Source organism: Pygoscelis adeliae, unplaced genomic scaffold (assembly GCF_000699105.1).
Source record: "Pygoscelis adeliae isolate BGI_AS28 unplaced genomic scaffold, ASM69910v1 Scaffold130, whole genome shotgun sequence".
In the NCBI taxonomy this organism is placed as follows: domain Eukaryota; kingdom Metazoa; phylum Chordata; class Aves; order Sphenisciformes; family Spheniscidae; genus Pygoscelis; species Pygoscelis adeliae.
Window position 1 is genome coordinate 2,311,664 of NW_008824031.1, and position 25,247 is coordinate 2,336,910.

At 38.6% G+C, this 25,247-nt stretch overlaps 3 protein-coding genes across 4 annotated transcripts in view; 1 reads left to right on the forward strand and 2 right to left on the reverse strand.

Annotated features, from left to right (window-relative positions):
• ZFYVE21 (zinc finger, FYVE domain containing 21) overlaps window positions 1-277 on the reverse strand; it is a 17,944-nt gene extending 17,667 nt beyond the window's left edge. Inside the window, exon 1 of the mRNA XM_009328356.1 lies at window positions 41-277. Within this exon, the coding sequence (XP_009326631.1) occupies window positions 41-277 (237 nt within the window). The remainder of the gene's footprint in view (window positions 1-40) is intronic.
• Window positions 181-15,251, forward strand: XRCC3 (X-ray repair complementing defective repair in Chinese hamster cells 3). The gene is made up of 8 exons (XM_009327752.1): window positions 181-288; window positions 1,053-1,135; window positions 1,502-1,639; window positions 2,515-2,727; window positions 8,655-8,809; window positions 11,138-11,350; window positions 13,585-13,631; window positions 14,706-15,251. Exons 2-8 carry the CDS (start codon window positions 1,081-1,083, stop codon window positions 14,926-14,928), a joined length of 1,044 nt encoding a protein of 347 aa, XP_009326027.1. The 5' UTR covers window positions 181-288; window positions 1,053-1,080; the 3' UTR covers window positions 14,929-15,251.
• Window positions 15,252-20,588: 5,337 nt separating this feature from the next.
• KLC1 (kinesin light chain 1) overlaps window positions 20,589-25,247 on the reverse strand; it is a 30,084-nt gene continuing 25,425 nt past the window's right edge. The window contains exons 14-15 of one of the 2 annotated variants that reach the window (XM_009327779.1): window positions 24,324-24,390; window positions 20,589-22,980 (exon numbers count right to left, since the gene is read on the reverse strand). In XM_009327779.1, the coding sequence (XP_009326054.1) occupies window positions 22,915-22,980; window positions 24,324-24,390 (133 nt within the window). In that variant the 3' untranslated portion in view covers window positions 20,589-22,914. The remainder of the gene's footprint in view (window positions 22,981-24,323; window positions 24,391-25,247) is intronic. The other variant, XM_009327762.1, reaches the window with a different exon arrangement.

A 25,247-nucleotide genomic window follows, 5' to 3' on the forward strand; every position in this document is an offset into this window, starting at 1 on the left:
CCCCCTCAGCCGCACCTGACCGCGCTCCCCTCTGACTAACGGGCCGCGGGGGGCTGCTGCCGCTCACGTTTCTCTGCGCCAGGGTGGGCTGCGGTAGAGCCGGGCGGCCTCGGTCGGTGCCTTGTCCGTGGGACACGCCTGGCCTCCCGGTAATTGGCTGCTGGTGGTTTCCCTCTCTTCCCAGTGCCTCGAGCACCGGCTGCAATGGAGTGGCTCGGTGCGAGCGGAGCGTGCAGCACGGTTTGGAGTCCCTCCAGTCAAAGGTCGTCGTAGTCATGATTAATTTCAGTAAGTTTCGACTTCCGACTCTCGTCAGAATCTTGCTTTAAATAGGCGTGGCTTTAAAGTAACTGTTTCTTCTCCTGCACTTGTTCGGTTCCCAGGACCCGTGGCAACCTCTCCTCCCCCAAGTTAGAAAAGGGATTGTTCATGAAGTCACGTATTCCTGTATAACTCTAAGCGTCTGCTGCGATCCTTCATAAAGATGATCTGAAAAATAGTAACAAACCCCGCAGTACTCATCTAGGCAGCTAAAGTATTGTGTTTTAGATGAAAGTATTAAAAAGAGTGTTTAAAGTTCTAAGAAACAAACTGATTTTAATGTTTTAGTACTAAATTTGCTTTTAGCTAATCAGGATATATTTGACTATCCAATGCATGAATAGTCCTGGATCATTCCAGATTGCACGTGCGTGAGATCTTTTTTCTATTTGAAAATGAAAAGCTCATGTAAAGGGTGGCAGGATAGAAATAACTGTCCAACATATTTGCGAGCGTCAATCCAGAGCAAAAGCACTGTGCAGAATTACGAGCAATTAAAACTACTCGTAATTCTTGACTGCAGTATTATTAGTTGACCCCTTTACTAGCATATATGTAAACAGTCATCTGAGAAGACTTCTGCCAACATGCTGAATCCTTGTTATTTTTCTAAGATAACTGATAAATAGATTGTAGAAATACTCTTTTTTATTTTTTAACAAACTTTTCACGTTGAATGATGCTTAATTTTTTGTTGCATGTATATCTGACAAAAGCCACTTTAATAACAGATAATTCACTCTGGTGCTGTATCAGGAAATGGACTGGGACCAGTTTGACTTGAACCCTAAAGTAATTGTTGCCCTTAAGAAAGGTAACTTAATTTGCTAATGTCTCGCTAATAGATCTGTCACCATAGTGTCTTCCTTTGCATAATTGTGTGTTTGTGGGTGTAAGCGTATAGATGTACAGTAACATTTTAGAACTGTAATTATTTCATAAGCAAGTTTTTTGAGTAATCAGAAGTGATGGCTTTTCCCCATGCTCCACTAATAATTTTCCAAACAATTTTTATAGCGTGTGTTGATACATTGAAAGTATACGTTGCCTGCCCTGCTTACAAGAATGCAGTGCAGATAAACTTTAAGTAAATGATTAGTAGAAAGTGGGAAAACTTTTTCTTTTGTGCATAAGCCTGTAATCCAGCCAAAAGTATTTATAAAAATTCTTCTAATTTCAGCTGACATAAAATCAATAAAAGAGATTTTAAATCTTTCTGGAGCGGACTTGCAAAGACTGATGAAACTGTCCAGTGCAGATATACAGTGCTTACTGAAAACAGTCTCTCGCACGCTGAGGAGAAATAGTATGCTTACAGGTAATATAGTCGACACAAAAACCCCCATTCTGTTTAAATCTTAAAATACTGTCACTGGGAGAAAATAAGGTTTCGGCTCCTCATTGACACAGTAATGTGATTCTGAAAATGAAAAGGCAAGTGTTTTTGTTATGCCATAGGGAATTATTTAGCTATCCTAAGGACAGCCCCTCTGAGACCCTGAAGGTAGATGGAAGTGGATGGGTGTCATTCTTCAGGATCACGCCTGCCTGAAACAGGACAAAATGATTCTCCAGTCTGGAAAACTTGATTAGAGGAAAAAAAGATTCCCTCTCCCTTTTGGACTAGTTGAAAAACTTACATATTGTAAACTGGTTTGATATAAACACTTCATTCCAAACCAAGCAGGACCTAATAGCTCCTCCTGCACAAACACTTCATGGCAGCTCTGTACTTTTAGAATTTATTTTCTTGTGATTTGCATATATCTTCAGGCCTTGGCCAGATGCCTGGTACAGTGTTTCATAGTCTGCTATAGCCTTCCATTTCCATAATTGCTGTGCTTGAACCTTGCTGGCAATATTTTCCCAGAGTGTAGCTTTCCGTGGAGACTCCTTAGAGGCAGAGAAAGGAGAAAAAAGTTTGAGAGGAGGAACGGCCTCAGTGTAAACTTTTGAACAGGCATTCAGTTAGTAGGCCCTGTGGGGAAAGGGAGGTGGGGAAGACCAGGCTGAATTAGAAAAACTTCCGATCAACAAAGAAAGCATCCCTTGTAGATATAAACTTGGTATACAGCCTCTATTTTGTATCATTGTGTGTTAGAAAGATACTAACTGAAACTCCTTTTTTCTTTTTCCTTTTTTTTTTTTTTTTCCCCTTTTTAATCATTTAAAAAAAAATCCAAAACCCTGCAGCACTTCAGCTCTACCAGGATGAAGACCACCTCACCTCCCAGCACCAGAAGCTAAGCCTAGGATGTTCAGTACTAGATAACTTGTTAAAAGGTGGCATTCCTTTAGTGGGAATCACAGAACTTGCCGGGGAAAGTTCTGCTGGGAAGACTCAGATTAGTTTACAACTGTGCCTTTGTGTGCAGTATCCTTACAAACATGGTGGATTAGAGTCTGGTAAGTACTGAAATGTAAATATTGATTAATTTGCCGTTTGGGGGAATATACTGTCTTTAAGGACATCATCAGTGTATTGAAGTAGATGGACGTATTCAGTGCATGTCTTACCCTTCTGCAATAGCATTAGGAAGAAGCTAGTTAGTTAATAATGCATCTTTATAGAGAGAAGAGCATGCTGTGCACATGCCCTGCATCGCAGCATAATTTAATACAAGATTACTGTTGGCTGTTGTTTACCTGCCTGCCACTGTGGGTTAAACTAGACACACATGCAAACAATATATGAAAAGCATTGCTTTCATAAGTACTTATTGACTCCTCAGGTAACAACCATAGCAAAACAGCTTGTCAGATAATTTTGCACAAACATCTTGGGTACATATTCCCTAGTTGGGGGGTTTCAAATTTTGAAGAATATTTAGCTTGATAATAATAGAGTGATTTACAGGGTAAAATTGATGGAAATCTAACTGAAGAAAGTTAACATTGTTTTGTACCTGTGATTTTCCTGGTTTTGCCAAAGTATGTAGGTTTATTCTTTGATTTGAGTATAGTTTGCTGGGTTTTTTTTAACCGTCTGTCACATTAATCTAACTTCTAATATTTTCTTTGGAGTATAAGATGCTGTCTTAGAAAGGGAGGAAATATGTGTCACTTCTGAGAATTCAGTGTCCTAGTAGTCTGCCTTAGGTGTGTTTTCGCTGTGATCTTGCTCTTCCTTCTTTGCAGTGCTGGGTTTAATTTGGCAGCTCAGTGGTTTGTTGTGGGGAAACTTAATTATTTCTTGTGCTGTATCCACCCATGTGGAAAAATTATGGAATGTCCAAATGAAGATGTTGCTTAAAGGGCAGTAATTAGCCTGTCACTTACATTACTTTGCTTTAAGTACTTCATTAATGAGAGCAGAAGCAAATATATATTGTTTGATTCCTTCGTGTGTTGCTGCTAACTGCTGCAAATAGTTTGAATGCAAATCCATTTTTATTCATGCCCCAATGTTTCTCTCTATTTATGCTGAAAGAAAGGAACAAACCAGAATGGAGTACAGAAGAAGGTGCCAAACATCCTAATGGCACTCTTGTCTCTTGTACCAGACTACAGTCTTCCTTACAGGGCTACAAAATGGCAAGTCTTTTCATTATTTGCGTTTGAAGATGGTTCTTGTTTCTTATGCACCTAGCACTTGCTGCTATTAGGATTGCTTTGTCATGTCAGTGTTCCCCACCTACCTACTCCTAAGTGTTTCATGGAAGGTAGGGCAGAATGGCCATCGTATCAATGCTCTTGTGAGAGAACCAGAGCATTTTGGAGGAGCTGAGAGAACAGAACTTTTGAGGGTCTTGAAGGTATGGAAGGTGGAAATACCCTGCTGCAGGAGATGGAGAGCTAAGGGAGTGGTGGAATCCTAATCCTTGCAGTTCTTTACTCTGTGCAGTATCTTGCCATGTGTTACACTGCATAAAGTCATAGCAGCAGATATTGTTTGCATAGCACTTAGAAAATGAAACTTGATTTCTCTGCAGTCTATAAATGAGGGTTGTGTTGAATCTCTTACGTGAAATACAGGAATTAAAAGCTTATGTTAAGTATGAGGAGTTTTATTCTTTGGGAAACTTGAGGAGAACAACAATGCTTAGTAACTAATATAGAAGTCTAGCGCTACCAACAGAAGATTAATCTCAGTGCTAAAACTTTGCTAATGATTTAAAATTATGGTGGGTGGGTTTGGTTTTTTTAGTGCTAGAAACTTCCCTTCTCTTAGGTGGTGATGTTGAAATACATTTTTTTAGACAGTATAGATTTGTTGTGTATTTACTTCATTTGACTTAGTGCTAATCTTGTTTACGATTCTCGGTGCTAGGAGGTTGGCAGCAAACAAAGAAAATAGGACATCCTTTGCCTCAAGGTTATCTTTCTGCCATTCTAAGAATGTCAGTTATGGTTAATCACATGTTGGCTGAATTTATTTTATATGCCCATATTCATAAGTAATACATGAATATAATGTGACAAATTCATATCCATATTAGAATTCTGAATTAGAAAAAAATGCTTGCTACTGACTCCTGGTAACAAGCTGGTTTGGTGCATGACAGATTATGTTCATAGGACTCAAAATTCATCCTTCTTTGAGGGTGGGGTTTTTTATTGCTTTTTTTCTCTTTGTTTGGGTTTGGGGTGGGTTTTGGTCGACAACCAGCATAGCATTTTATTAGCCTAAATAACAGTAAAGCACTGGGATTTGATGAAGTAGGTGGTTTCTGTTTGGTTTTTGCGGACCTGTGAGGAAGGATGCCTGTAAGATCCCTGGGGATGACTGACTTACTAAGAGTGTCTCTCAGCTTCTTTCTCAGAAGTGGGAACTACCCTGACTCTTGACTTGCTGTTAGTGTTGACAGCTTCCTAATAAACTGTAAACAGCACGATGCCATAGGCTTTTCTGTTTGTGTTGTACTAGTCTCCTCTTTTTATTTAGGTTATGACAATTCACTTACCTTCAAAGATATGTGAATATTAAGTGCTTTTGCCTCATAATTAGGCATCGGTCTTTAATACTGAGTTTAGTTATTTGTCAATCTCTTCTAGCCCTTGTAACTTTGCTATAAAGCTCCTCCTGTATTTTTAATGCACGGGTGTGTGTTCTCATTAATCAAATGTTTCATTGTGGCTCAAACTGAACAGCACAAACAAAAGCTGAAGAGGCTTGATGAAGGTCCACTAGGAGAAAGTGCCACTCCCATTGTACTGTGAAACTCAAATTTTAAGCCAGGCAAAGCTCATCTGATACATTTTATGTGGCTTAGCTCTCTTAAAATTCAAGATTAAAATTACATTATTGTTTTGTGAAATGAGCAGCACTTAAAGAAAAAAAAAAACAGGGTTGGCCCACCGTATATTTTGGAGAAATCACAAATGGACCAGTTATGTACCTGGAGTACATTATCTGCTTTAACTGGTGTCAAAGAAGCGTTACAGCTGAGTAGAAGATAGGCAGGTGACTGAATGCTGGTATTTGCAAAACTGAACTGAGGCAGGAATAGTCTATGAAGTAGGACTGTTCTTAAGAAGGAATTAATCTTCTTGATCTTTCTTTTACAAGTGTTTCACTAAAAAAAATTAACCTGAATAAATGTGTTCACTTGAACTTTAAAATTGCCGTCACGATTTTATGAAGAGGGTAGTATCTATTGATCAGGAATTTTAAATCTAGGTTGCTGAGCCAGTGGAGCAGAGAGGGACCACATTTTTGCTTCTCCAGCTGTTCTTTTTTGCCTACAGGTATTACAGCTGTAGGATTACCTTGTTTGCCTTGATTTACTTGTTCATCAGGTATAAATGTGAAACTGGGCCATGGCTGCATATATGTTTGTAATACAATAAGATTGCTTGATCGTTTTATATTCTTCTGCTTTTGCCTTGTGTTTGTTCCTATCACTGTTCTTATTACTGTACTGACATTATCTGCAAAGAAGACCTTTAGGATAATTTTACGTTTCTTTTTCTACAGATAAGTTAATTTTGGAGAAAGTTTATTTTTTCAGCAAGTTTCTCAGTTTTCTGTTTTGAAATGCCTTGAATGTTGCGGTAACTCTGGATCGAAATACAATTAGATAATCAATGGAGCACCAATCTATCTAGAAATGGAAATCTGCATTTGAAAAAAGAACAACTATGAAGTCTCAAGTAATGGACATTCCATTCTTTTTAAGTAAACCAAGGAGAGGGCAAGGGACATACTGCTTAAGGCAGGTCTGACTTTTAGAAAGCAGATGATTTCTCTGTAAGCCAGTGTTCATGGTAAAGAAATCCCTGTCTTTCAGAATTAGGCAATGTTGTGCAAAAGGCAATCAGCTGTGAATAAGAATGGTAGTTGAAAAGTCCAGAATGTTTTACTTTAGGAATTGTTAAGTTAGTATTCTAACACAAGTTAGCGTAGCTTTTGTTAGTGTGAAATTCAGAAACCACGTGGACTTAAGGAAGCTGCCTGTCATGGTGGGTTTTCTTTATTTCTTTGTTTGTTTACTTGGTTTTGAATTTGCACCATAATGATTTTCAGTTTGGTGGTGTAAATGTTCCAAGACATAATTGGCTTATCTGAGTGAGTATTGGTGCTAGATACACATAATGTCAAATTTGTGATTAGGAATTTTTCTTGACTTACTGGCTTTTTAGAAATCGTGAAACTGAAAATCTGATTAGGAATGCGTGAACTGCCCTTAGTGAAGATACTCACCTGCCTGTTTGATACTCAGCTGTCACTGTCAAGTTGGAGAGTGATATGAAAGTTAGTCCAATTAGGAGAAATTAACCTAGGGAAATAGTCAAGAGAGTTAAGGTTCACCTGTTTAATAATTAGCTATTTAAAAAGCCTTAAGCAATTAAGTGATGTAATTAATAGTTCGCTGTGTTTTCCTTGTCTGAGCTTCATACAGGTTCAGATAGTATTCAACAAGCTGCTGATGTCACTGTGAACTTAATGGATTCAAGAAACTGTGGGCTCATTTTCTCTCTCTCTTTTTTTTTTTTTTTAAATTTTCCTTCTGTGCTGATGGAAATTTGTATATGTGCTCATTTGTGTCTACAGGTATTGCATATGACTTCAGTTGTCGTAATTACCAAAGACAGCATTCATGTCCGCAGTTTAAAATTCAGAATTCCATCCACTCAAATGCTAGGAAAAAAAGTGGGAAAAGTACAGAAAATATTCATGATTCAACTTCTTAGTTTTTTATATGTTGTAGTTCAGGAATCATGATCAGATCATGAGTGCTCTGATCACTAATGCTTTACTGTGGTCCTTACTCACTGTCAAATGTTGTAAACTGCTAACAACCCTCAGTTCTCTCTGACATAAGTATGTACATAATGAAATTGGGGAATTAAGAATGGAGACTGAATATTCAGGTGATAAATGCTATTGGCTGTCAGGGCCAAGGAAAGTAAAAAGGAGCCGAAGTATAATTTGAACCTGTTATTAGGTAGAATGGAAATAGAAATTGTGGGAACACTTCAGTACCTCCTATGGAAGGCGTGGATGATGGTGAAGTATTTTTCCATGTGTTAATAATTGAGGAAGGTCTTTAATTCTCACCTGTCAAAGACAATTTTTTTAATTAGTGGGCATGGGTAAATTTTTTTGCTTTACCTGATAGCTTTCTGACTATTTAAAAGTAAGACTGTGTATGTATTTGCATTTTCTTTCCCTGACATCTTTGATGTGTATGGCTAACTTTCTCTGCAGTAATGCATACTTGTTAACCAGAAACCACAGTAAAAATATATAGACATTACTCACAGTAATGTGATTGAAGTATAATGCTTTTTATCCAATCTGCCATTTTCAGGAAGAGTTAATTGGACTGGATTGGATGAGTGATCCTCTTTAAACTGCCTTACAAATTGTGGCAATAAGTACCTTCCATATGTAAATTTAAAAACAAGAAACTTGAAAACAGTGAGTGAAGTTAATCTAAATACTAGTTGTACGGGTTTTGGCTGGGATAGTTAATTTTCTGCATAGCGTAGTGCTGTGTTTTGGATTTCTGACCAAAACAGGCAAACTATGCAGTATTGCTCTATTTGTGGGTTGGATAAATGACAATACTCGTAATCACCCAAGTTAGGTGGTCAGGTGTTCCACAGCTGTGCAAAATGAGAGTCGCCTAGTGGAGAGTATAAAAATGCAATTGTGTCAGCAGGCACCAAAAAAAGGACCTGGTAACTACAGGAAAGTCGTAGGAGTGGTTTGTTTTTGTTGTTCATCGCTGACTCAATATGGCTGCAAAAAAAAAAGTAACATGAATTTCCAGGTACGTATGTCTAGCTTTTGAGTGCAGAATGCATTATTTTATTTTTGTGCTGCTAAGAAAACTGCATGTGTAAGAGCCCTGTGGTAATATTAGAGGTGGTTTCCTTGATTACAGGAGCTGTCTACATTTGTACAGAAGATGTATTCCCAAGTAAACGTTTGCAGCAACTCATAGATCAACAACATAAGCTGCGTGCAGATGTTCCAGCTGAAATCATACAGAAGATCAAATTCGGAAACAGTATTTTTGTTGAGCATGCAGCAGACCTAGTAAGTAGTAGCACAAATTCAGAATGCATAATTATTACACTATAACCCAGTAACCACAGGGGTTTTTTGATACAGGAGACCTTTCAAAAGGCTAAAAGTGAACTAAGATCTGTAACGAATACTTCTGAATAATCTCTGCAATTTGCTGTTAGAGAACTGTCTATTACAGTGTTTTATTATGAAAGATATTAAAAGATAAATATTAATATTTTTTAGAATGAATCATGTCATGGATTTTTGTAAGTCATTATGTTTATTAAATTTAGTAGACTTATTGCTACTAGTTTTACTGCAGCTCCTAGGGAGATCTTCGTTGGGTTTGGAGACAGGATATAAATACATATGCAAAAGGTGGTGTGTATCCTGACTAACTCGCAGTTTAACAACTTTGGTGTTACATTGCAATTTAAGCAGATAGGAGGAAAGGGTACGAAAAATGATGCCTGGAATAGGTAATGGCACAGCATAGCCACAGCAGTGCAGCTGTCTTGCCCCTCTGCCTGTAAGATGTCATTGTAGAACTGGAGGGGAAAAGTTACAAACAACTTCAGTACTGTATTCTTGCCTTGTAAACCCACATTTTTGTGCGTTTTCTTAAGTAGCCATGAATATGCTTTTTATTGATAGAACATCAGGAGTTCTGTTTTCTCTAAGGCTTGAAAGTAGCACTTGTTAAATCGTTCCAATTGTTGGGGTTTTTTTAATCATAGTTTGCAAGCGTGTAAGAAGATCTTGTATATTGGTATGCTTGCCACTTATTCACTGTGTGGTCCAGGCAGCAGCTAAGCTACCTTTTCCATGTCCCTTTCATTGACAATATTAATTACAGTTCTGATTGTAGTTTCTGGAAGCTACAGAGTTATGTTATTTTAAAAAGGAGAGAATCGCCCTATAGTAGTATGTACATCTCTCTAAAATACCCTAAAAGTAAAACACTACACTCACTGATTAAGTCCAGCAACTGCACAATAGCTTATTACAAGTCATATATTGCTATGTATAGATTCAGTGTGTGTGTATCCATATACATAGCATGCATTGCTATATAGAGATAGGCAGATTATAGCAACTGAAGGAGAAACCCAAATCGCAATTATGTTCTGTATTTTCTTTCACATCAAAATTTTTTTGACTTGCTTCATTCTGAGAATCCAGTTGTTTGTGTATTCACTTGAAAAGAATGAGTCTTGTACGAACAGAAGGACCACATACAAACACTGAAGTGTTTGAAGTGCAGCGTAGTTTCATGTAGATGTACTAGTAAGTGAAACAAAAAAATTCCATTTTCCAGAATGGAAAGCAGTCATATATTCTTTGGAGTAATTTTTTCCCCTCAGTTTGAAGAAGGAAAAAAAAAAAAAAGCCTTTGATATTATAATATTTATTTTGTAAAAAGCAGCTCATTTAGTAGAATAGATCTTACTGTAATTCAGACTTGAGAATTACAATTTAGTTTTAAAAGCTGTGGAATGCTGGAGGATATTATATGTAATTCTGGATGCGTATAAGCTCTTAGCTGTGAACCTCTATTTAGATGTAAAGAGTGGCACCAATCAGAAGAACTGCGACTCTCAAATTATTGCTTTTTTTGCCAACATTGAAATTTCTGATGACCAGAAGCTGAGATTATCACCGTGAGCTTGTTTTCCTTTCTACTCGGCTGCTGTAGACCACTCTGATAAAGACAAGATACTGAGCTACAAGGACCTTTCATCTGACTAAAAGATTATTCTTATGTGGTAGAAGTTGCACCCTACGAAATATTTGGTAGTTAAACTTCTTGCAACTGAAATGTTTGGTGACTTCAAAATATTCAATTGGTAAACCTTTTAATAGGGAGGATATAAGTTGCAGCTACTCATGTTTATGAGATTCTTGATCAGTATGGATTTGATGTAGCAACTATGTATTTTACTGTTAATATGTCATTAGTGGAACAGCAGCATAGTCTCTAACTTCTGTTTTGAGTATTTAATGCTAGTCTCAAGTCGTCAGTGTTTCAATGAGAACCACTCCTGCAAAATAGGAATGGTTCAGGGTTGTAGTATTGCGTTGTTGAGATTTTGAAATGTCGGTACATAATTGATTTAAGTCAGAGCTGCAGATAACGGTACATTGCAGTTTGGTCTCTTTATCTCTTTCTTAAGGTAAAACCACGACATTTGCAAAAAATGGTTACTAGTGAGACTTAAAGATCCACAAACTCACTTTATGATTAGAAACTCCATCAGCTTGTGTTTCAGCGACGGTATCTGTAGTTACTATCTTGATCTTACAGACAGAGTTATTTGAACTGTTTTAATGCTGGCTGTTTGTATTTTGTGGTAGGATACCTTTCACAACTGCATTACTAAAAGGATTTCCCTACTGCTCACAAGAGGCATGGTGCGGTTGGTGGTCATAGACTCTATTGCTGCTTTGTTTCGATGCGAATTTGGAGTTTCGGATTCTGTTATGAAGGCTCGGTATTTGCAGACATTTGGAGCACAGCTTCACAGTTTAAGCACTAGATTCAGGACTCCGATAATGTGCATTAATCAGGTATGACATCAAAATTGCTTCTCATTTTATAGGGACCATTTAATAAATGGCTGGGGCGGAGAGGAAGTCTGTGTAGGCAGATTTCTTGGTGTTGTGTTTAACACTGTCAACTAGTATTAATGATTGATGGAAACTGAAGTTGCCTTAAACTGGTGTACTTGAAATTAGTAAATTTTAACTTCTCAAAGTTTAAGAATGTCATTCGATCTTTTTATAGAGTCTAATGCTCTCAAAGGTTGTCCATTAAAGCTAACAAAAATAGATACGTATAGCAACTGCACAAAGCATCGAACTGAAATAACAGTTCTTTCTTAACACTAGCTTCAAATGCCATCGCCAGCAGGATTGCTCTGGGAACTCTGCATGCACAGTTATATTCCCCATATGCAGGAGGCAGTGAACCACCAGGGACTTTGCTGCATTTTTGTGAAGCTCAGCATTTTTGTGTAACTGCTGAGATTACTAAAGCATTAGAATGCATGCAAGCTGACTCAAGCTGAACCAAAAAAAGGGCACAATGATACTAGTCAAAAAGAATATTCTTTTGAGAAAACTAGACAAGATGCTACTTCTGTCCTGTAGAAGCGGCATGCCACTTCTCTTAGTCTAATCACAAATCAAAGGAGCGTATGAACGCTGGAGGTGAAGCATTCACACTTGGAATGCGGCCTGAGAAAGGGGTAAGTAAATGTGCAGGCAGGCCACTGTTGGGAAACATCCTTTCCGGAAGGCCCTTCCATCAAATGAGTAAGTACTCAGCCCTGAGGGTTCCTTCTCACAACAGAAGAAAAGGGATAAGGAGAAAAGTTGAAGTCACAAGAAGAATTTTGTATCCGGAAGAAAGAGGTTCTAGAAACATCAAGTCAACTGTTACTTGTTTGATTTGTTTCTGTTCCCTAGGAGTAGTTCTGGAACTACAGAATGGGCAGTGTGTAAAACCTTACGTTTACTACCATAACTGGAAGGGAGTGTGTTGGAATCCATACATAGCAGTAATTTGAACAGCTTTCAGGCATGCACAGTGTCTTTATTTTCAGTAAGATTCCCATTAAGATTCAGTAGGATTTAAATTTCAGCCTTGAGTTACTCCTAATTTTTTAGCCAACTTTTTCTTACATAATCTTTCATGGGGTGAGCTAGCTTTTAAGGAAAACTGAGAGTTCCTGTAACTGCTTTCTGAATTTTGGTATTAGTAGAGACAATTTGCTCTCCTTGGGAAGCACGGTTTGGATTTTGCTCTTTGTTGAGCAAAGGTTTTCATGTTTCAGCATTTACGCTAGGAGGTCAACCAATGGAGTCAAGTTCCTCGGCTGGCTTCTGGGGGCTGTCTGCCTTTTTCCTGGGGGTTTTGAGAGCCCATCTAGCAGGCAGAAGAAGATCTGATTTAAGCGTAAGACAAGTCGAGATGTATCCGCTCTCTACTTTGGAATGGTTCAGCATGAGAGGGAAAAGAGCGATTTAAGAGAGCTGCTTAGATCTGCCTTCCCATGATGGGAGTTTTACTTTGGTGCTGGCTCACGATAGATGAGGTCACTGCCTGACGCTGAATGACAACAGTCTGACCATTTGCTAACAAAGGGTCCTTAAAGACTGTATTCTAATGGAAGGTGACTCATTACATCGTCTGTAGTTACAGAAATAAACTGTGACTATAAGAACATTGAGGAAGAGTATGGCTGTAAAGTAATCCATTCTGTAAGTTATATTTAGAGAAGTACCTATAACTTAATCTGCTGTACTTTGTGAAGAACTTGTGTGGAAGAATTGTGACATTAGAAGACAACAGAGGGAGTCCAGAGGTGTGGATTTTTCTAGGCTGTAGTCAAAGGCAAACTGCTCCATTAAGCAGGCCTTAAAAGGTAGTGAAATCATCGAGGTTTGGGCTTCAGTACCTTTTATCTACAGATACAGCATTGGAACAATTTTGTGTGTATGATGTGTGTGGGTTTTTGTTTGCCTTTTTTTTTTTTTTTGGGTCCCCTAAACAAATTAAGCACCTAGTACTAGTTAAATTCGTGTAAGTTGTAGCTAGCTAAATCGTTGTAGCACTGTAAACTCAGATAATACTTCACAACTCCCTTTTAGTTTGCCTTGAAAGAATAAGGGTTTTCTAACTTGGCATAATATGTGATCCAATAACTTGGATTTTCTTGGCTTCGTTCCCTTCCCTACCCTCCGTAAAAACAAATGCATAAAACTACAGGTCAACTTCAAACGTTGTTTTTCTGCTTTAGGTGACCGATGCAGTGAGCGAGTCAGAATCTGCTCAGTGCAGTTGTAGGTAAGTCGTCCCCAACAGAAATGTAACAATGATGTTGTACACAGCAGCATTTAACCGCTATATTTTTTGTAAAAGTCCAATATAAACTGCCAGCGCGTATTAAGAGCAGTAGTGTATTTATTTAGTGTTGTCTCCAGCAACACTCTATTTGCTGGAGATCAGCAGTAACGAATGTGCTGTAAAGTGGAAGAAACTGTCATATACACTTAGTGGTAATCCCTAATCAGCAAGTTAGGGGGAAAAATTCTCTGGAGTTAATGGCTGGTATACTGATTTACACAAAAGTATTTTTGCATCTCTTTTTGTCTTTGATATAACGGAGTGCATTTTCTGTCTGCTTAAAAAAAAAAGGCAGCCAAACCTTATGGGTTGGTTTTGTTAGTTGCTTAAGAAAAAAAAAAAAAGAGGATCATTTGACATATTTGTTGTTTGAATCCTAACTATAATCTTGATTTACTAGGTAAGCTAGGTGCTACATAAATGTGTTTCTGTGAGGAGTTAGTTATGTCCTCAGATTCAGAAACTGACACAGAACAAGGATAAGGTTCAGGTTTTTTTCCCCGGTTATCCTGTAATTCTTTTACTGGAGAGATTGTATTTTTTCCAGGAAAAAAAATTGTTTTAAACTTTGGGTTGAAAGCGGTACGTACGCGGTGTTACATCTACCCAACACTTCTGAATATACCTTCAAATAGAATCCGGGGCCAACAGTTACACACTTCAAATACTTAAAGTTCAACCATTTTTCTATTGCTATTTTCCTGTCACAAGAGGGGACCGGTCAAGACAGAGGCGGGTATTCACCATGGCTGTAGTCGGAAGAACAACTGAATTACTCTGTATGGAAGCATTTGTCTTCCAGTTGTTACCTTGCTATAGAGAGAACCTAGCGTATAGTTTTGTGAGTATACCCTGTAATCTCTGTCTTCCAAGACCTATTGTTTTAAATATAGCAAATAACAGTAAATATAGAAACAGCAGATCATTTCTTCCAGTGTAATTTTGTTGCAACAGAAGTGAAGATGTTTCATGTTAAATTCATACATGCAGAAACCTGTAATGCTTTCTTTACAGTGCAGCGGATAACAGAGTCTCTCCAGCACTTGGAATAACCTGGGCAAATCAACTGCTAATGAGACTGATGGTCAGCCGAATATCACAACCTGAACAATCATCTGGAGTTGCGTCACACCACACTGGAAGCGTGAGGACTTTAAGAGTAATTTTTGCTCCTCACCTACCTCCATCCTCTTGCTACTATACAGTAAAATTGGAAGGTGTGAAAGGAATAAAATAAATCCTTTGCATAATAAAGCATCCTCCTCCAAAAAAGTATCAAAACTACTTTGCTTCAGGAAGAATTACTAGTAAAATTAAATTCATCCTAGATGAGAGAAATAGATGCTGAAATACATAAACAGTGATAAGACAATACATTAAGCCTTGTCTACATTGTGAAAGAAGATCTTTTTTGTACTTGGATGTATGTTCATCAGCTTTTCCTTGTGAGGTAAGTTTTCTGAAGGAGAGTAAAGCTGTGGGCAGGTGGAGGCTGCACAATAAAGTGTGATGTGGCAATCCCCGTGTTAGGGGAGACCCCATTTTTAATTTTAATAGCTTGCTAATGTAGAAATGCCACTTAGCGCAAGCGTGTACCTTCTCTGTAACTCAAATTCAACCAGTTCATATTGCCTGGTGGTGTTTCTAGTCCTTGTGCTGCCATTACGTATAGTTGTTCTTCTATCTATAGGGCCTCAGAAATAACATAAAGCAGCTTTATCACAAAGCAGATATCCTATTTTAAAACCACTTGATATTAATATTAGGATTAAAAAATACCAGAAAGATACTTGATTTTAACATCTTACTGTAAGAATTAAAATTGTGCTGCTTTTGTACTATGTGGGCATATCTAGCTTTGCAGGACTTCCACAAATTTTTTGCAAATGGTTCTTTTCCACTCTTTTCCTGCTTTCCAGTTCCCTCCCCTCATAGCAAAAGCCTCTTTAGCCTCCTCCGTTTAAAAAAATAACAAACCACCCCCCATCCCCTTGTTCTGTTTGCCCATCTCTGAAGCTGTGAAACCAGGTAGTTTCAGAGCAAGGGCTCTGTTCGTGTTCTTCCCAGTACTCTGCACAGCTCTGTTTTGTTGGATCTGGAGAGCGTTCTTGATCGGCTTCTGGATCGCATGATCTCCTGTCTTCTGTCCTTACCTTAGTGAGCTTCTGAAGGGCACCTTTAGCTGTTTTCATCTATCCGCGGAGCTATTACTCTTCTCAGGTTTTTGTTGTTGTTAAGGCTTTCCGTGTTTTTCTTTCCATCTTTGCACTGTTCAGCACCTCGCTTTTGGTTGTCCTCAGACTACTGCTCGAACATCTGCTTTTTCTAGTCTTTTTTTTTTTTCTCCTGCATTCAGTGTGCAAGAAAGCTAGATGAAGTCACTCATGCATGTTTTCCAAAGGCCTTGGACTTTATTTGGCCTATGCTACCTGAATGCCTGCTCTTACCAGTGTACGATGCTCACTTGTTTCACATATTTGTTAAGCTTTCACATTTCCCCTTTCTACCTGCTTCCCCAGGTTGCCCAAACACAAAGTCTACCAGTCTTACGTTTTTCTGTGTAGTTACATTGCTCAGTTCTGTCTTTTGGCAAATGAGAACCTTTTCTTCTCCGTAGTCTAAACAATAAACTCTCTTCCATAAGTACAAGTTCAGAGGACCACCTATCACTTGGTAAAAGCCAAGTCCAGACACATTCCTTTTGTGTTCTTCAGGTACACTACAGTAGTGAAACAGCCACCTTCCCTACCTTTCCCCTGTCCCCCAGTAATACTCTTTAAGGATATAGCAGCCATCTTTTCTTGTGGAAGCATGCAGCTGGGTAGCAGAAAGAAAAAGTTTTGTCTAGCTGTACACTGGGTGAGCTAGAACTCTGGCAGAAGACTTCTCAGAAGACAACAGAGTACGATGCAAGGAAAAGAGACCCAGGAAGACAGGGACTGCGTGACTGCCTTTGGGGAGTTCCTGAAGAGAACAGGCACAGTCACACCTTGAAGCTGAAGGAAGGGAACTCCAAGCAGAAAGAAGGATGAGTCGCTTTCTGTGCCTTCTGAGATCCCTTAAGTCATCGAAGGGTACCTTGTGCAAATAGCGTAACAAATTGTCTCCAAATATCTTTTCTAAAATGTCTTAATTCTCTGTATTTGAAAAGAACCACACTCTCTGGTATCTTTTAATAAAATCCAACCATGAAGCTTAGAAGTCTTTGTGTGCTCAATCTGAGGAAAAAGTGAGAGTGCTATAGCTCAGAGGCATGGCTACCTCAGTCTTCAAATCCTTATCTATGTTCCATGCCTCCTTCCTAACAATTTTACTGACAATAAACTAATGCAGCATAGGTAACGCTCAAATTATTCTCTTCTGTTCCTGGCCCGTTTATCTGGGACAGGAACTTTAGCCAATATATTGCTCATCCTATTGTACTAATTTGATTAAAAAAAAAAAGCCACAGATGGATGTAGCTGATTAATGGGAGTCAGTCAACCGCAACCCAGACCTTCAATTTACAAAAGAGCCCAGGCTCCAATCCCAGGAGCTTGCCTCACTGTGAACCGTGCTCAGGACAGTCAGATACAAGTCTTAAGGTTCAGTTTTGTAACGCTTCGATAGCTCTTTTTACAGCTCTTTTTTGCAGGAATGAGACCTAAGTGTTAAGAGTCTGTAACCAAAGTCCCAGTTTACTTTATGAAAAACACTTTCACCAACAAATTTAAGTAACATCTTACCTGAGCAAGTCTTCCTGCCATTGCCCGTGTTGGTTCTTATTTAACTCTCCAGCTGGAGGCTTAAATCTGAGTCAGAGCACGTTACAGTACGTTTCCTAGCTCATCATCACACACACAAAGCCTGAACCTCTAAAATGCAGCTGACCCCCCAGCTTAGAGTCAACAGTCAGTCACTCCCCGCAGCCGAATGTTCATCAGCAGTTTCCACCCCTTCCTTCAGTAACTGGCATCCACAGTCGGAACTCTCGGATGTTGTTCATCTGACGTTAGTACAGCCTCGGGGGTGCAAACCCTCAGGAGGACTGAACAAAGCACTTGCCCTCTTCGAAGCCTTGTGTCAAAAGTAGTGAAACATGCTAAATTAATAAATGCAATTTAAGAACCTTCCCTTTATACAGCTTTATTCATCTTTGGATTTCACAATTTGATTTGTTTCTATACAGGAAAAAAAATGGAAGTATTTTTTACAAAGAAGATTTACATTCTAGGATGTATTAAGTATATCATCTTTAACCTGTAAGACTACATTTAAATATTTTTCTACACTTTGAAAATAAACCTTAAATGACGCTTGAGAAACTTTTAAACAGTTTCAAATTCATCTACAGATCTGTGGTGTCTTTAAAGAGGCCATTTTCAGCAGAAAGATCATACAGGGTTCTGGAAACATTGCTTCGGAAAAGTAGAACCAAATTCGTTTGTGCTTGGTAAAGAATTTACACAGCTGACCTAGTAACAGAACAGATGCAGTAAAACACACTAAACAATCTCATTACAAGTTTCTCGATGAAATCACAGTGAATTACTACTATTTGTTACAAATAACATTTGTGGAAGTTTATTTTCAACAGAGTTTTATGGGGTAAGACAAGCAGGTGAACTCTGAATGGGATTTTGTCCATAGCTGTGACAAGCAGTAACTCCACATGGAGACCAAAAAGCAGCATCTTAAAGCCAGTCTTGGAAGGTTTGTTTGTTTGTTTATTTTAAATCACACATGAAATCCACATACCAGGGCGGGACGGGAAGTCCTCAAGAAGGATACATTGACATTACAAATGGTTTTCTGGTTTTGCTGTTGTTGGGCTTTGGTTTCGTTTTTCAAACCAGGCCCTAGAAAACGGAGAATACCATTCCTGATTGCACAGAACTCATCTGGCTTAATTACACTGTAACCTGCTGCCACTACTGTATAAGGCTTCTACATCATTTACAACTAAAGACTCAGTAACTTTCCATGCTTGAATTGTGACTTCAGTATAAACACAGGGAGCCTAAGGATTGATCTGGTTTTAAAAATGACTTCACTACGCTTGTTCCACGCTGTGTAGTTCTTAGTCTCTCTCTCTCTCTGTTGTGTGTGCCAGCACAACCGTCAGAGCAGCTTCCAGCTCTTTGATGTAGCTGGAGCATTAAATGAACTTCCAACTATGGTTCTCTAAATATTTCTTATTTAAAAGCAGCCGTAACTAAAGAACGGTTTTGCAGTTTTGCTATGAGCATAAGCACTTTCCCAACAACTCGGGTCTTTTGACCTCCATCAGATGGTGGCACTGTGTAACTACTGACCTTGACTATTCAGTGCGCTGAGACTACTGTGAATGGGTTTGGGGGGGAATAATCAAATGTAGATGTTCAAGATTTCCCTCAATTCTAAACTATTAAAAAAAAAAAAAACAGAGCCAATGTTTCTACCAATTCTTCCCTAAGTCTGTGACAATGTAAAGTTGCTACAATGAAACTAAACTCCACAGCATCACATCTTTTAACATTTATTCTCTCAGTACAGGCTAACATTACCGAAAATGCAATTCTCTTAGCAGCTTTCAGACAAAATACATGACCTGCATAACAAAAACTAAAGTAACTTGAACTCATCAAGTATTGTAAACACACTTTCAATGAAGCACTGCACACCCCTTTTACTATATATTTACAACAGAACCACACCATTCTCAAAATTACTGGATTCAAATGGTACAATTTAAGCACAAATACTTCTCAAGCTTAAAACCATTTTCATTTACTACCCTGCAGGAGGGCTTGGGGTGGTGGTGTTTGTTTTAAGAAAAGGTACAACCGCTGGATAACATGTCCAGTTGTTTTAAGTGCTATGTTCTATCACTGCAGTACTGCAAGCACAGACATCACAGCAATAGCTCAGTTATTCCTCTGAAAGGAGCAAATCATGACACAGTTACATTTTACAATAATATTTAATAAGATCTAAACTCAAGAACCAATATTGCCAATATTCCTAAAGCCTAGTGCACAACCGGAGAGACAGAAGGGCAACAGGCACCTTTCCATCGCTAACAATTCAACGTACGATTCATCCTACGAGCGAGCCTTGCCGACTATACCCCAGCAAAACTAGCCACTGTTGGTAGCAGAATCCAGAGGAACTGGCCTGATCTGGAGCCCTCATTAAGTTTTTAATGAAGTTCGTCCTTACAATTCTGGGCAAGGACAAACATGCTAGATTAAAACCAAAACAGCGCTACCAAGGTTGCAGTTTTCCTAACAAGATGTCTGGCAATTTTGAAGGTCTTTCCTAGTTTTCTGTTTCAGAGCTGTCGGTTTAGTTCAGTACTGAAGATATCCAAGAATTATACGGTTGGGTATTTTGGTTTTATACTTTATGCAGACTGTTTGCTACAACTGAAACAGAGGAAATGTATTGGCTTACATAAAAACCAACTGAGAAGCCCACCTGAAATTTCAATGTGTACAAACCGCGTCCTGACAGTACTCAATTCGTGATGCAAACAGAAGGAAGGTTGACCTTAAAATTGGTTTTGTACATTACAAGTTTTTCTCCAACTGCAAGCAGCTCACTGGCTCATACTGTGAGGACCTGGCTATCTTTTATGGATTTATGGATTAGAGGACTCTTGAAATTTGTTTCTCTCTGAAAAAAAAAAAACCCTTTTAAATGTAAGAATTGTTTAATAAGCAGTAGCTCAACAATTTAATTTTCCAACACACTTTAAAATACTATATAAAGCTTTAAAACGTTTAAAAGCACAGTACTAGTAACGCCACCAACAGTACAATCGTAAATGAGAAAGTTCCCTCGCTATCACCATCACCATACCATGGTCTTGCATTTTAAAACTTCGTGTACACTGTAATTTGGCATGGTTAAATGTTTTATTGCTATTTACACAAGTTGAGAAGCTGCAAAAGTAATTTTCCTTCAAAGTTGAAAGATGAATGTAGAAAACACATTCTTCAATTTCTTTTCAGTAATTCCTTACTACGAGAATCAGTTCTGCATCTAAATAGTTTTGTGGGCTTTTTTGGAAGTCAGACTTTTATAACCGTCTCTACGTGAAGCACCGAGCTCCACAGAACCCCGCGTTACAAGGCCCACTGAGCCACTCCTATGGCAGTAGCATCGTGCCGGTGTGAAACGGGCTGACTGCCAGGGGTGTTTGCAGCGAGGGTTTCTCGGGGGTCCTGCCAGAGGGACAGATGACGCCATCGCAGGCTGTCCAGTGAAGCGACGGCGGCGGTGGCAGGGGTTTCCCGCCATCTCCCCCGCCCCTGTCGGTTGGACACGGGTACCCACCCAGCCTGGCAACCCGACGCACAGTTCTTTGTGCAAAGCTGGCTCAGTCTGGCTTTGTGCAGAGAACCGAATTCACCAATGGGTGCATATAACATGTTTTGCTTTAGGGGAAAAATGTATATATATTATGTATATTTTTATATAAAAAGCTCTTAATAAAAAGATTAAAACTCACGAGTCTACATTATATGAGTAAATATTGTTAAGTAACCGAGCAACAACTAACTTGTTCTCGGCTCGAGTTCATTAATGAATTGCACTACTCTGTGCTGAAACTTCTACGTATTAGCAGCATCATATCCCACCGTTTCTAAACCGTCCTTATAGCAGGTACACCATACGCAGCTTTCCTTAAAGAGATGCTAATAAGGTACCTCCCGGCAAACATCGTCAAGTGCATCACACATACAACTTTTTGCATCGGGTATTGTAACACAACTTAAAGCCAGATGCGAAGCCAGTCGATTACTTCGTAGAAGTACTAATTCTACTGACCCTTCACAGCCTGTTCAAATACTAAAACTTGCTCGTGTCCCTGTGTGTTACCTCCTTCAGTTGGCGCTAACCTTGAATGAATATTCCAGCTTTTCCCAAAGTTCGTTTCGTTCAGCATTTTCCAACTCACAACTGTGACCACAAATGCATTTGTACACACGCTGGTTGGTTTTTTTTACTTTCTCATCCAACTTCACATGAATAAGAATTTTTACAAAAGATGAACAAAATGACAAGCTTTACAGAAACGCGAAAGGAAATACTAGTGCCTATAAAATACTTAAAACATACATACTTTGTTCCAGCAGCAGTCCCGTATACAGACAGCATATATATTAACCGTAAGTAGATTTAACATGGATGTGTGGCCAAACGAAGTGCTTGCCACTTACAGCCATCTAGTGCTTCCACTGGGGCCCTTCAGATTGGAGCGGTCCTTTGCACAGCAGCTACTCCACAGTGTAACAGCCTAGCCTGCAGTTGCCTGCTTCTGCTGTCATCAGCTATTACGGAGAAAGGCAGGATCTGGGATCAGCCTAAGGAAACGTCGGAGCACGTTCAGCAAACAGAGAACGGGATTGTGAATTCCAGTGGACGAGCAAGAAAGTCAACCTGAGGCTTGGTGTCTCCCTAAGAGCAACAGCAGCCGCTCTGGGACAGTTGCAGTCCAAAACTTCAGTATTCATCAACCATACAAGGTAAGGGTCAAAACATTTTCCATTTCTCCTGATCAACGTGAACCATCCTATCTCCATCGATTATTGTGCCCTAAGACTTACATCAGTAAGTGTCAAAGTTACGGTCACAGGTATTGCTATTCATGCTATCTACAGGTAATGTAACCCCAACCATCTCCTCCGTAAAATTTAATAGCTCAATCTAGTGGTTAAGTAAGCCGTGTCTAAGCGCTGTTTTGCCAGCTAAGGTTTCTAATATTACACTAATCCGTGGTGCAAAGGAAAGCCCCACCAATACAGTATGCTCAATTTGAATTTATACAGTAATGCACATACATTTATCCTTTTCTCATTCCAGCACTGTATATATTTACTGCTACACATTTAGTTTTGCCTGCATTTTCAAACATCTTTGCATTTTGGTATGCTTTAAATATGTTTGTGTTTTTACGTTTTTTTTGGCTGCTGTAATATTCAGACCTATTAAAGAAATCGATGTAAGTAGCATGAATGGGAGCAGTGCAATGAGCAATATATATCTATATAGTTCTCCTTTAGAAGAAAATACCCACTAACGCTGTGTTTAAAATCGTTCCTATTTAGAAAAGTAAAAACAGCAGTCCATTGGAAAAAAACCCAACAAAATCTACAGACTAGGCGTTCCTATACATAATGATGAGGAACCAAAGCTTTGAAGGTCTCAGTGCTTCTTTATTCACCAAGGAATTTTAGCTAGCTTCTGTCCAAGAACCTCAATGCGCCAAATCAGTATGACTGACACTCAGAGCTCTCGAGTCTGTCAGACAATTATTTCGTTCCTGTGTGAAGGGGAAAACAAACAAACAAATAAATTAAGCAGATGTCCAGACAGTTCAAGCAAATAATCAAAATTACTAGTTTTACCAACAGGAACAAACAAATATAAGGATCTACGGAGAACTGGCCTTGTTCACGCTGGGTAGGGGGACACTCTTCCATATTCTAATAAATGTCTTTCTCCCCAACTTTCAACTAGCAAAAGTGAAAAGATCTATTGATATGTAGATACACACCCTTTACAATCCTGACCCAAGCCTTACCAGAAACGCAAGAGCCCATCTATGGGAATTGCCATGAGTCTCTCTAGCGGGTGAACCAGGAAAGTTCACAAGAAGTGAGAACTAATTTTAATATCGCAGTGTACATACAAACAATAAGTTACTCTTCTGGAAGTCACATCGATTATGTATTAAGGATCCGGTTTAGGGGCACCTAGGACATGACATTTTGAAACCTTGGCACTGTTGCTGCAAAGAATTATGCTTTACCCCGGCTGTTTTTTTGGCTGAAGTTCACCCTAAGCAAAGTTTTGCATACATTTCACACTGCAGAAAACTCTGCAGTAGGTTCATTAGAGATAATATAGTTGACACCTTTATGCCACGCAACAGCAAAATGAGAGCCATACAGTTTGGGCTTTCTTGCTACTGTAGGACAAACAGTGATGAGGATCCTCACGTACAGTTTTGTTAGTACAGAAGCAATTTTGTCTTCCTAAAATTAGTTGCAGTTACTGTGTTAGTAAAATGCACAACAGTGTTTAGAACACAGAACATTGCTAGCTTATTTGACAATATAAGAAACAGTGACTTATTAGGTAAAAACTGGAAATGGGAAGTAGCAATCGGGCACACCATGTACAGTTAAGCAAAATAAGGTTTTATATTAGCAGAAGCATAACATAGATCAGACAACCTTTTAGAGACTGCTCCTGTACAACCTCAGGAACAACTGAAGTCGCATTTAAGGGAATCTGAAAATGTACAGCAATTAAAATGATCGGGCCCTTTCCAATAAAGGGGCTGAAGTAAAAAATACTTAGTAACCGGGCTCTAAAAGTTCTTGGTTTTTTAATTAGGGTTTAGACGGTCCAAAGCCAGAGACTGCTTGATATCATAAAAGCCAAAGGTCTTTACTGGTCGGACTTAAGCACTTGCTTAAAATTAAGCATAATTCACAAAAGTGTTACGGAACGATGCCTTAAGCATAGGCTTTAAAACACCTTACTGAAGTAGGGTCTTACCAATCACTAGGAGTTTGTTATTTTATTATTTATCATACTCTTTTTATCCTAAACCCTACTAATGATATATTTTTGTAAGAGTATTGTAGGGCTTCTTACTTGAAAATGATCTTCAGTAGCCTTGCCACCCATGTTAAGAACATTCAGAGAACTGGCACGCTTCATGCTGCAACCAGGACAGTGAACATGCAAGGATAAACCGATCAGAATAGCTGAAAACTAACAGCTCTAAAAACACAAGTATAACAACAAGCAATGCACAGTTAAGGGAGTTTGAACGATGCCCCAAAACTGACCTGAGGGATACCCTTTAAGATAACTACGTAACTTAGAATATGTTTATATTTGGTTCTAAATTAGATATAAAACCAAAAAAATTACAAGCTCCTCAAAGCTTGAACATTTCAGGCAACTGATTTAATTTCAACTCAAAATCTCAATTTTTAAAGCACATCAAATCAATACACTGACTTAGTGTTGATTTTTAATTAGCTAATTCTCAGTTTCAATTTTATCCAGCTTCTTACAAAAGCATCGAAACATTCAGACAGTTTAGGAAAAAAAAAAAATGTCAAACGTGAATAAGTTTGTCACATAGGCAGCATTTAACTTGGAAAAGCTACAACAAGCATTAGTTTAGTACTTTCTGCCTCATCTAGATAAGTCTCCAGAATCTATTTCAAAAAAGCATTTTAAATTCTTTTATTTTAAACATTTCAAAGTGAAGGGAAGTAAGATGGTTGCTGCTATCAACTTTGGTTACGCTTTTGGCTTTACAACGCTCTGAGCAGTGGTAACAGCAGCCCTAGAATACTGTATTGAAAGCAACAGATGAGGAAAACAAAATTCATCACCTACACAGGAGCCACTGACAGTCAAAATATCACTGCATTAACTGTAATATCTACTGGTGTTTGAGATGAGGATTAATAATTTATCTGCATTTCTCAAACATATACAAAATTTAACAAAAATATTTTAAAGCGTATATAATGAAATTCAAGATTAGCCTTAAGCTTCCTA